General features: G+C 52.1%; 1 protein-coding gene across 2 annotated transcripts in view; it reads right to left on the reverse strand.

Annotated features, from left to right (window-relative positions):
• PREX1 (phosphatidylinositol-3,4,5-trisphosphate dependent Rac exchange factor 1) overlaps nt 1-12,296 on the reverse strand; it is a 199,354-nt gene that overhangs the window by 56,818 nt on the left and 130,240 nt on the right. For both annotated transcript variants that reach the window (XM_037811068.1, XM_037811067.1), the window contains exons 8-11: nt 11,269-11,387; nt 10,028-10,177; nt 8,076-8,223; nt 542-642 (exon numbers count right to left, since the gene is read on the reverse strand). In XM_037811068.1, the coding sequence (XP_037666996.1) occupies nt 542-642; nt 8,076-8,223; nt 10,028-10,177; nt 11,269-11,387 (518 nt within the window). The remainder of the gene's footprint in view (nt 1-541; nt 643-8,075; nt 8,224-10,027; nt 10,178-11,268; nt 11,388-12,296) is intronic.

Raw genomic sequence — 12,296 nt, forward strand, 5'->3', positions numbered from 1 at the left:
CCCTGCTCTCAGGCCTTGGTTTCAAGGTCTCATTCTCAGAGAGGCCTCCCCGCCCCCCTTATTTAAAACTGAGCCCCACCCCAGCGCACTGGACCGTCCCCCCTGCCTCCTCTCTCTCCACAGCATGCGTTGCCATCTGTACGACATATTTCTCCAACAAGAATGTCAGCTCCATGAGGTCAAGGATCCTCACCTGCTTCGTTCACTGCTGAGTGGACAGTGCCTGGACCCTAACAGGCACTCATTAAATATTTGTTGATGACTAAACGAACAAAGGTTTCTTGCCTTTTTTGAAAGGAACAGATAGAAAATTCTATTCCCCTCCCCACACCTTTTGGAAGTGTCCCTGCTGTGTCAGCCCCAAGCGAGTGCTGGGTTTTCTAGCCCTGTGGGGCCTCCACATTCTTGGGGTCACCCTGTTCCTGGGGATCAGGGCTGCTGCACAGAAGCACAGAAACAGCCTCTGAGTTAGCCGATGCACCACACTGTCGAGGCCTGACCTGTTTGTTCCTGCCCTTTGGCCTCCCCAGCCCCCACTCACCATGGTGGATAATCCCATTCTCCAACAAGGCTTGGCCCAAGTTGACCCCTTCTTCCGTCTTGCTGATTTCACCAATTTCCAGAAGCCAAGCAACGAACTCACTGCCAGAAACAGAAGATGCAGTGGAGAGGGCCTCCCTCGTCCTGGGACCCCAGGAACCAGCACGAGGCTGGCCTGGCCCACCACCACCCCTCCCAGAATGACAGCTGGAACTTCCTGCAGGGAAGCAAAGTTTAGGCCCCCACAGCCCTCAGGCTATGCTCGGGGGACCAGGCGCCCCAAATGCCTGTGACCCGTGGCATTAAGCGGATGTGCCTAGACCCATGTCCTGCCTCATGCTCAGTAGATGGATGGATGGATGGATGGATGGATGGATGGAGAGATGGATGGCTGGCTGGATGGATGGATGGAGAGATGGAGAGATGGATGGATGGAGAGATGGATGAATGGAGATATGGATGGATGACTTGATAGCTAATGACTGGGGAGATAGGTAGGGGAGTGAATGATGGATGGCTAGATGGATGGTGGATGAATGGCTGGATGGATGAATAAACAAGAGAAGAACGAATGCATAAACAAGCAGAAAGGAATGATAAGAGAGCTCAAAAGATGACTGTGTGGAATCAAGAGCAGATGGTGATCAAATCATGTAATTCCCCTACTTAAAATTCTCCAATGGATTTCCCCATTACACTCAGAAAAGAAATTCAAACTCCTTAGCACAGCCTGCACAATGACAACGACCTGCACAATGACAACGACCTGCACAATCTGCCCCCAACCCTCACTGATCTCATCTCCTACCTCTCACTCACTATGCTTTAGCCACACCCACCATCTTCCTGCCTCAGGGGCTTTGCATTTGCTGTTCCTTCTGCCTGGAAATGCCCTTCCCTACTCTTCATGTGACACTCCTTTTGATCCTTCAAGTCTCAGCTCAAATGTCACCTCCTCCGAGAAGCTTTCCCTGACCATCCCATCAAAAGCAGCACCTTAGCCCCAACACTCCATCACATCTGCTTTACTCCCTTTTGAGCATTTATTAGTCCAAAATTATCTGGCTTACAGATTTATTTATGTGTTTACTGGCCATCCCCCAACCAGAAGGTATCTCCATATGGAAAGGATTTTTGCCTGACTTATTCACGGCTCTAGTGCCAACACCTAGAACAGGGCCTTATCCCCGACAGGGCTCAATAATCATTTATTGAATAAACGAAGGAACGGACCATCAAACAAGAAGGCAAGTCTTGGGGTCAGCAGAAGAGTTCACAGGGCAGAGGGAGTTGGGCAGCTTTCCTGACTCCAACATGACTGCTCAGGGGGACAGAGGCTCAGCCAGGCCCCAGGTCCTGGCTCCTGAGGGCGCTTCTTGGGCTGAGCGCAAAACTCGACCCACTCAAAGTCAGCAGGAAAAGGGAAAGCCGGGAACGGGACTGTTTCCACCGAAGCAATCTGTGTTCAATAAAAGCAGGTGGCAGCTGGCCAGGGCCCAGAGCTCTTCTGCTTATCAAAACCAGCTGTCCCGCCTCCAATTACAGGGCCAGAGAGGGGCAGGGCTATTTTTAGCTTTCCAGTGTTTGGCGGAGCAAAGACCTGCCTTGTGTGTAGGTAGCAGCATCTGCTGGGGCATTCAGAGAGCCCCGGGTGGAGGCCAAGGGGGCTGCAGAAGAAACGCATCTACTTTGTGAAGCAGGAGCCCTGGTGGGGAGGAGACTGTTCTGGGTCTTTCCACCCCCAGTACCATTCTCAATGTCTCAAAAGGCAGAGAGAGGGAGAAAGTTGTCAGCAGCGGAGGGAGGTCAACAGATGTTGTGCACCCACTCTCGGAAGCCAGAGACCCAGCACCCAGCTGCCCACCAGCTGTGCGATCGGGGGCTGCCCTGGCAGTGACCGGCAGGCCAGCGGCCAGAGTGGGGGGACAGGAAGTGCCCCCATCACAGCTGCTGGAGCAGAAGACAACAGCCCTGAGGACAGCGGTGACTCATGTTTCCACCCTGCACTGGGTCTTGCCACCTTTTGAAGGACCAAAGGGGGTTCACAGCTTGCTGGGCGAATTTGGGAAAGTCGCTGCCCCTCTCTGGGCTTCAACAGGACCCATTTGGCAAGTGGTTGATACAGGGGCCTTTTGGATTTAGCAGGTAAACTTTTTAATCACATATAATCTTATGCTGGGATCCACTATGCAAAATCAGATAAAGCTCATCGCGATCACAAGAACCCTGAACTCGTGGTAAAGGAGCGAAACAGGCCAGGTGGGGATTGTGCGGAATCAGCCAACGCCTGGCGCGTCCAGAGGCGGCAGACACTCCACAGTGCTGGTAACTGGCCACATGGGAAGACTTAAGCATCTTACGACTTTTCAAGAGAAGTCGGAAATCCGGAATTTTCTGTGAAATCTCCCAACTGTTAAATGTTGATATCTAAACCAGAGTTTCCTGAAAACACCACGTGGGCCAAGGAAAACACATCTGCGAACTGGAATGAGCCAGTGGGGTACCAGTTTGTCACCACCAGAGTGCAGGGAAGGGTAGTCCTGGCAGGGGGAAGAGTGGGGGTGAGGAGTAAGGTCAGGGAGCCAGGGATCTGCCAGCTGATGGGGGGCAAAGGACAGCAAGGCCCAGCCTTCCAGAAAGGCATAACTCAAGGCAAGGTGAGGTGAACTAGGGACCCAGGCAGAAGGTCATCCTAGCTTAGTGAGGTGTCTGAGATGCAGGGAATGGGGGACTAGTTGAAGGTCAGGATGGAGTGGCTTTAATCCTTCCCTGCTGCCCTGGTATCATTCACCCAATAAACATTTATTGAGCCTGGGCTGGGCACAGGGAATATACCGGTGAGTCTTGGCAGTCTTCCTAGGAAAGGCCCCTAAATTGAGGCCCAGAGCAGTTCAAATTCCCCTTTTTCTTGCCTATCTCCTCCATGGGCTGTGAGCTCCAGGAGGGTAGGGACTGAAGATGCTTCCTTGAAGATGTATACAACAATGTTTGCAAATCATTACTGAGCATCTGTTACACCCTAAGACCCTGACCCAGACCCTGCAGATACAAGCGATCAAGGGAGCAAGGCCTCGTCCACTTGGAGCTCCCATTCTGGTGGATATCCATTAGTGAGTGAAATCTAATAACTGTCAAGGTGAAATCAAAGGACTTCTCCTTCCAGGAAGCCTTCCCTGACTGCCCCTGCTGGATACACCTACCACAGCTTGTCCCCTGGGCTCTCATAGCTCAGAATGCGCCCTCATTCAGGGCCTGTTTGATCTGCTCCCCTGCTTAGAATCTTCCAGTGGTTTCCCAGACACCTAGAATAAAATCCGAACCCCTTACCGAGGCCTTGTTGACCCGGGTGACCTGTCTCCCCACCCCCGACCTCCACTCACTCCCTTTCAGCCACACTGGCCTCCTCACTGTTCTTCAATTACTCACAGCTCATTTGAGCCTCAGGGCTTTTGCACCTGCTGTTCCCTCTGCTGGGAATGCCACATCCCCAGATCTTTCTCACCGCTGGCTCTTGCTTGTCATTCAGAAGTTGGTTTAAATCCCACCTCCCCTGAGAGGCCGGTCCTGGCCCACTGGCTGAACTAGCACCCTCATTTTCTTCCTTCCCATCAACCTACTTATTTCTTTACAGCATTCCTGAATTCTCTGTAGTCTTTATTTATTTGTCTATTTCCTGATTCCTCCACTGGACTGTTATTTCCTTAAGAGCAGAGATTTCGTCTGGCCTATTCACTGATTGTACATAGGATACTGAATGAATGGGATTAATGAATCCATTTTGTTTCCCCAACCCATCTGACGATCCTAGAGGGCAAAGGCTATGTTCTTTAGTGATGCCCTTCACAAAAATATAAAGATTTATTCTTTGTTTGTACCTCTCTGATGTGGCAGGGCAGAAACAGGCCACCCTTAGAGCCAACAAACATTTCCAACACTCTTGCCTGCCCCAAGCTGAGCAAGCCACATGCATGATCCATCCACTGTATCCTCCAACAATCCTAAGAAGTACATTTTATTAGCTCTCTTCACTAGATCATTTACTGAGGCTCAGAGAGGCTAAGAAACTTGCCCAAGGTCACACAGCTAGAAAGTGGGGGAACCAAGATTCAAGTCCAAGTCCAACCTTGAAGGTCACAAAGATAAATCAAGATACTTTCTGCATCTGTGCAGTTACTCCATATCCAAGCAAAGAAGTATATAGAGACAAGTAGCTATCAAGGAAAAATGAAATGTGCTCACTAGACAGAGATAAAAATAAATAAGTGTAACAGAGCCCCGAGGGTGAGAGCAGAGGCTCTGAAGCCACACAGTCCTGGGTTCAAATCCAGCTTCCCACTTCCTGGCTGTGTGACCTTATGCTGGTCCCTTCCCCTCTCTGTGCCTCAGTTGCCTCAACCTTAAAAGGGGGAAAATGGCAATAGCCTCACCTAACAGTATTCTGGGAGGATTAAAAGCCATCCAGTGTATCAAATGCCAGTGCCTGGAGCCAAGTAAGGGCTCAATAAATTATTTCCCTGCAGCTACCACTTCCTTTGGCCTGAGGGGACCAGAGATGTGTCCTGGAGGAGAAGACTCCACAGCTGGGCCCTGACAGGGAAGGAGGAGGACCAAAGGGCCCAGGGCTGGGTGCAGAGCAAAGCCCTGCAGGGAGAAGAGTGGGTGAGAAAGGTCTCCTACGGGGAGGCTGGTCCCCCAGCAGGTGGTTACAAAACCATCTTCAACGCTGGCCCCGTTTCAAATGGGCGGTCAAAGAAATCTCCACTAATCCTTCCTGATGAGACAAGAGAACCCCCCTGAAGTTCTAATCACAGGCAGCTTATCCCTTCCAGCTGGACTAAGCTTCCCAAGTGGTTTGGCAGGAGGTGGGGAGGTTCTCCGACCCCAGGGGGCCCGGAAGCAGGCCCTCTCCAGAGAGAAAAACCACCTTCCCGCCCCGGGGATCAGGGATTAGCCAGGAGGCCAGCCAGGCTGCCCCTTCCCGCCTCCCCCAGCCTGCAGGACAGCGGGGTCCACACACTCTCCTCTCCATAGACCTGCCTGGGGAGCATGGGAACAGGGTCGCTGGCCCTGGAGGGCGGCAGGCAGTCCGGCCACCCTGCCAAACCACCCCCAAACCCCCTACTCCCTGCCCCTCCAACCACAAGCCTTGGGCCATGACCAATAGGCTCTCCCCCAACACTGCACTCACGTCTCCAACAGCATGTCCCACGTCAACAACCACGTGTCCATCAGGCATTTCAGCCTTAACAGTCCAAAACTGGGCACCTGCTCGCTGCCCCCAAAACCTGCTCCCCTGCTGTCTGCCCATCGTTCTTCTCCTGGCTTCCAGGACACCACACTCACCAGCATCCCTCCTACCTTTCTGGATATTTCAACTCTGGTTCCTTTGCTGACTCCTTCCAACCTCCAAATGACCTTGGGCCCCAGAACCCAGGCTCTGTTCTTCTCTCCCTCCACGCTCTCCAGCAGATTTCATCCAGTCCCGTGGCTTTGCAGACCATCTAAATGTCAGCAGCTCCTATTCATAAGTCTCCAGCCCAGACCTTTCTTATGTCCAACCAACAACCCAACATCTCCATCTGGGTGTCTAGTGGTCATCTTGAATGCACACATACAAAACGGGGCTCCTGAGCTCCAGCCCCAGAAGCCGCTCCTCCACCACCTTCCCCCGCTTCTCAGTGACAACCCCATCCTTCCAGAGGCTCGCAACAAAAACCTTGACGTCTGCCTTAACTCCCTCTTTTTTTCCACCCTGTCAGCAAATGCTGTCACCTCCAAAATTATCCAGCATCCAACCACTTCTCTCCCACCTCCACGGTCACCATTTTGGCCCAAGCCACTGCCATCTCTCCCCTACTCAACAGCAATAAAATCATAAAGGAGCTCCCATCCGCCTCCTTGAAGGCTTTGGGGGAGGTGGGTGGGGTATAAATTCTAACCAGAGTCCTGCCTCACAGGCGAACCTGCCTTCCTCTGTGCGGCTGGGAGCTCTCAAGCTTCATCCATCCCCTCCAGAGCATGCACCCCACACAGAGCACACGGAAGGGCCTCAAATTAGGCCGGGAACTGTATGTGGATGGGATGGCTTTCTTCTGCCCCTCTGTGCCCACCAACTCCAGCACACAACAGGCCCAAGGAAGAATAAAAATAGGAAGGGAGAGAAAGGGAAGGATTAAGGGCAGTGAGGAAAAAAAGGAAGTTGGGGAGCAAACAGAGAAAAAAGACAAAAGAGGTGCGTGTGGGAGGGGTGGGGTAACAGGAAGTGGGGAGTCTAGATGTGCCCCCAGCTCCCGGTCTCTGGCAGGGGCATCCACAGGACATTTGTCTGGGGCATCCCCTGTGTGTCTGGAGTCAGCTGAGATCACCGTCTTCCTGCATGGGAGCCCCTTGGATTACAGACGAGAAACCTGAGACCCAGAGAAAGGACGAGATGCCCCAAGTTCCCTCCCTCGGTCCCTGGCAGGGCCAGGCTAGAACTTGGGGCTCCCGAGTGCCCAACCCCTCCCCTAGGTGAGCAAGATTCAACACCAGAGGACCCGGGTGGAAGATCTGGATCCATCACCCCTTTCATCTGACTCTACTGATCCTCGGCTATAAAATGGGGGTGGGAGCAATAATGTTTGGGGCTGTATTTCCTAAATAGAAAAATTGGAGGCCCTAAGAACTAAAAGGATTATGGGACCCTCCTCTCCTCCTCAAATGTACCTCAAAATACAAATACTCACCATATAATAAGTCTAAGAACTACAAAGTTCAGATTTTTCCCTTGGTAATGACTTTGGTGCTTTTGTAAAACATCAAATTCTTTTGAAAACATTTCTGGGGTGCCCTGACTCAGAGCAGGATGCCAACGGGGTTGTCCTGAGCTGGAAAAATGCTCTAGAAGCAGGAGATCAGGGTGGTGCTGGGGACACACGCTGGTGTTAGCGGACCACAAGGGTGGGGAGGTCGGATCACACTCAGAGGGGGCCTCAAGTGGAGGTGTCTGGGGCAGTCCAGCACCTTTATAATCAACAACTGGTGTTAAATAGCTCTCTGCTTGGACTATCTATTCTGGCTTCCCGTTTCCTGACTGATACAGCAGTGTTTTTTTTTTTCAATCCATGGTGGGCAACCCATTAGTGGCTTGTGAAATCACCTTCATGGGTTTGGGCCAGCATTATTAAATGAAGAAATGACTAAAACAGAAAAGAAAATTTCAGAGTACATCAAATGTAAGTTTGTGACACATTAACTTCAATCATATGTTACATGTATGCATGTACCAAGTCACAAAGTAAAATTTACATTTTGCTAAGGATTGTAGTCAAAAAGTTTGAAAGACCCTGATCTGGAGACCCCCAGCAGCCTTCTTGACCCCTGAGGGCTGTTCGTCAAGAATGTGAGGACCTTTGGCGGCTCTGCCCAGGAGGGCTCCTGGGGGAAGGGGTAGGGCTGGAAAGAGCCAAGCTACATGGGTGCAGATCATCGACCCCCTTCCAGCCTCCGGTGGAGACCCCAGGGAACCAGACCGAGGCCAGGGTCAGGCCACTCACTTGCCAAGGAAGCACTTGGGGATGGTGCTCAGCTTTCTCCGGCGGTCCTTGATCAGGTTCACCTTTTTGTTCATCATCATGTGGTAAAGCTTCTCCCCCTTCTCGGCAATCATGACGTAGGCGTCCCGCTCCATGCCCAGCTTCAGACCTACGGGGGGACAGAGTCAGCACTGGGGAGACCACCAGACCCAGAGCAGTGAGGGGTGCAGCTCCTGAAAGTCTGCTCCCCACCTGGCCCTACACCACGACCACAGCCAGCAGTCATCCCTGGAGCACTCACGGCATGCCAGGCTCTCTTCTGGGCTCCTGCCATTGAACCCTCCAGAGAACCGTGGGAGGGGTAGCCAATCTCCCCATTTTACAGATGGCAAAGCAGAGGTCCAGAGAGGGTAAGTCCCAGAGTCATACTGGACCAGGCCTTCAACCCAGGAGTCGGGCTCCAGAACTATCTTCTTAATCTCTTTACTATACTGCTTCCCCAACCTGAGGATGGGTTTCTAAATTCAGAGGTTATCAGGAAGTCTGCTGAAATCTTCATTCCAGCCAAGAATGGAAGCCTACCCGTTCCTCCAGGCAATACACACAGGACCCTGACCCCAATCCCTGTTCAATATTTCCTACCCGGGCCCCATCTCATCCTGACAATAAGAGCAGTGACAAATAGTAATAGCAAATGCTTTTATAGCACTTACGGTATTCCACTTAAACCCTCAAGAAGTCTACGAGGCTGATACTATTATTATCCCCATTTTACAGGTGAGGAAACTGAGGCACAGGTGGTCCAACTAGAAGGGATGGAACCAGGATTTGGACCCAGGAAGTTTGGTTCCAGACCTGTGCCCTGAACCAAGAACACATAAACCCAGCCCTAAGGAAGACAGAACCTGATTCGAACGATCGAGGCCCACTCAGGCCACACTCCACTCACGCTCACTCACACCCAGCTGCAACCACAGCCTACAATTCTGACCACAAAGATACTGATCAGTCGTACCCTGGCCAGACCCCAAACCCCACCCCGAGTCCTGACCACACACCCAGCCTGGTCACTTTCAGAGGTCACAAATCATCCAACCTAAAGCCAAGTTCAGTAGTTTATTTAGCTTTAATGGCACTTCAATAAATTTAGAGGCAACATTTTAAACCAGGAAATATCACCTCAAAATCTGCTATCTGGCTTCTCCAGAAAAAGAAAAAAATCAACGGATCTAGCCATGCAGGGCACGTATTCCTGATGGATGCAGTGACTCGCATTTGAGTGGAAGCAGGGAAAGAAGAAAAGAAGATGAACTGGCATATGTGTGGAAGGCAGAATCAAAAGGACTGGATGATTTATTGAATTGGGGGTGTGGGGCGAATCAAGGAAGATATCAAGATTTTGAGTCGGTGCTCCTGGGCGAAGGAGGTGCCATTTACTAAGATGGGGAAGTGGTGGTGGGGGGGAGCAGGTTTGAGGCACAACAGGGTGGCTAAGAGCTGTTTTAGACGTGGTATATCCGAGGCGTCTACGACATGCCCAGGTGGTGGTTTCATGCAGGCAGTAGGATACGGAGGGAACTGGGGAGTGCGGCCCCTCCAGGAGGAAAGAGGCACCAGGGAGCACCTCAGTTCCCAATCCTCAAGGCCAAAGGGGGTCAAGAATCCCAGGCCGATCAACTACATCGCCATGACCCTGGGCAAGCCTGCCCCTCTCTGGACCTCAGCTTCACCCTCTGGCCAGCGGGCTAGGGCAGACAACCCTGGGTGAACTCGCAGGTACCATAAGGGTAGGAAACCGTCCCAGAGCTCCCTGCCCCTCCAACAACCTGCTTCTCATGGCTGCTGGCCTTTCCGGAAAGGACCCCGCGTCCCTTCCCTAGGCACAGCCCTCGCTCTGCAGAAGCCACCTGCCTGGGAGAAGCCACGCGCACCCCACAGAGCCCAGGAAAGCCAGGACAGAGCCCGCCACTCACTCTCCCGCTGCTCCCGCTCGCGGATGATGGCATCCAGCCACTTCTGCTTCTCCTCCGCCGTCTTGGCCATGCAGACGAACCACTTGTTCTTGGCCGTGTTGTGGATCTTCCAGCCGTTGGTGACGGTGTAGCCATTGCTGTGGTAGTCGGCTGGCAGGGGCGGGAGGCAAAGGTGAGTCAGAGAGGGCAGCAAGGACTCAGCTGTACAACTGGGCATTCTACACCACACACTTGTGTGAACTTCGGGACAGCCCTTCCCGCTCCAGAACAATGGGGCATCAACAGGGCAAGGACTGGGGTGAGCTGAAATTCCAAGCCATCAAGTGCTCACTGAGCATTCGAGGGAGGATGGATTCTGCACACAAAGACCCTTCACAGTGAGAGGGGGCTCTGAGATCTCCCCATCCTGGCACAAACGCAGGGTAACCCATGGGGAGTCCTCGCCCGTCTCACTCAGGCACTGGGGTTCCTTAAAGCTTAGTGCAAACCCAACAGCGCACATCACAGGCCCTGACACACGGCTGGTGAGATGTGAGCTGGCAAACCTCTTTGAAAACAGGTTGGCATTAGCTGGTGAAGCTGAAGATAGCCGTACCCTGAAGCCAAGGAGGGGTCCACAGGTTTCATGGGACGGCCAAGGGGGTCGGTGGCTCAAACCCAGTTAAGAACTTCTGCCCTAAACCAACTCAAGACCATGTACACCAATGGATCCATTTAAGAATGCCCACAGCATCGCTGTTCAAAATAATCAACTGTGGAGACCACCCTAATGTCCATCACCAAAAGAATGGATGAACAGTGGGAAACCCCTGCAATGGGACACCATACAGCAACGGCAACCCACAAACTACAAACAGCTGCATGCTGTTGGTGTATGAATCTCACCAACACAAGCTGAGCGAAGATGCAAAAGAAAATATACAGTGATACTGCTCCATTTACATAAGGTTCAGAAACAGGAAAATTTTAAATAAAATGTCCAGTAACACATACTTAGGAGGTAAAAACATTTTTAAAAAGCAAGAAAATGACTATCACAAAATTCAGATGGTGACCAGAAAGGTGTGTGGGAGGAGCTTCGGGGACACTGGCAGTGTTTTTTATTTCTTAACCTGGTGAGGACCTGGATGTTCCCTTCATGTATGTGTGGGAATAAAAGAAAAGAAGCTGATTTGAATGAAGCAGAGAGTGCCCAGGAGCAGAAGGGCTGGGCTCGGGCAAAGCCAGGGGAGAGGGATCACCTGTTCCATCTTCCACGTTCTCTACCTCCATGACTTCAGTGTTGATGCGACCCCTGAAGATGTAGAGGGAGCCATTGATGGATTTGGTCCTCTTGGTTGACTTCTTGCTCCCGGTGACCCTGTAAGGCAGGGGGAAGTCAGCTTCCCTTGCACCTCACCGGGGCTTAGGTGTTTTCGACAGAGTGAAGGGGAGAGTGGTAACACACAGGGGCACCCAGGCGAGAGGAGGAGCCCTGCACAGGGCAGGAGCGTGGGTTTCCTGCGGGAGGCTGGGAGACCTGAGCAAGTCAGAGCTCCTCTCCCAGCCACAGTTTCCTCGGCTGTAAATGGGATAATAGCCTTGTTGACCTCACAGAGCTCTTTTCAGCTAACAGGAGACAAGTAAGAACCCAACAAGAAAGAACAGAAATCCATTCTTCTTGGCTGAAAAATGGAAAGAGGCCCATTGCGTTTCTAATTACCAGGGAAGTACTTTCTGAAACAAGACCAGAACGGAAGGAGAGATTGGAGCAGCCAGTCCCATCATCTATCGTAAACCCAGCCACCTTTCATTCATTCAGCCAGGTCCTCATTCCATCACTTACCCACTCAGTCATTCAACAAGCATCTGACCAGCGCTTTCCATGGGGAGGATACCAAGTTAGGGGCCATGGCAGGGGTCATTCACCTGTACTTTCAACAAGCATTTATTGGGCACCTACTGCATGCCAGGCCCCATTCTAGATGCTGGGGCAACAGTGGTGAAGTCTCTGAGAGCTCATTTTCCAAAGCAGAGGGCAGGGGAAGCAGAGAGATGGACACGAAATAAATAAGTCAGCCATCCCTTCTGCCAGAAGGGCCAGAAGCTTTTGTGAAAGACAAAGCAGAGAAGGTGGGCAGGGAGGGCTGGAGGGGGTGCTGTGATTTGAGCGGGGGAGGGAGGTGGGCAGAGAAAGTCTCGCTGAAGAAAGTACACTGGAGCCAAGGCCTGAAGGAGGCGAGGGAGGAAAGCATGAGGACTTCCAGGGGACACGCTCTCCAGGCAGAGG

The sequence above is a fragment of the Choloepus didactylus genome, chromosome 19 (genome assembly GCF_015220235.1).
Source record: "Choloepus didactylus isolate mChoDid1 chromosome 19, mChoDid1.pri, whole genome shotgun sequence".
Lineage (NCBI taxonomy): Eukaryota > Metazoa > Chordata > Mammalia > Pilosa > Megalonychidae > Choloepus > Choloepus didactylus.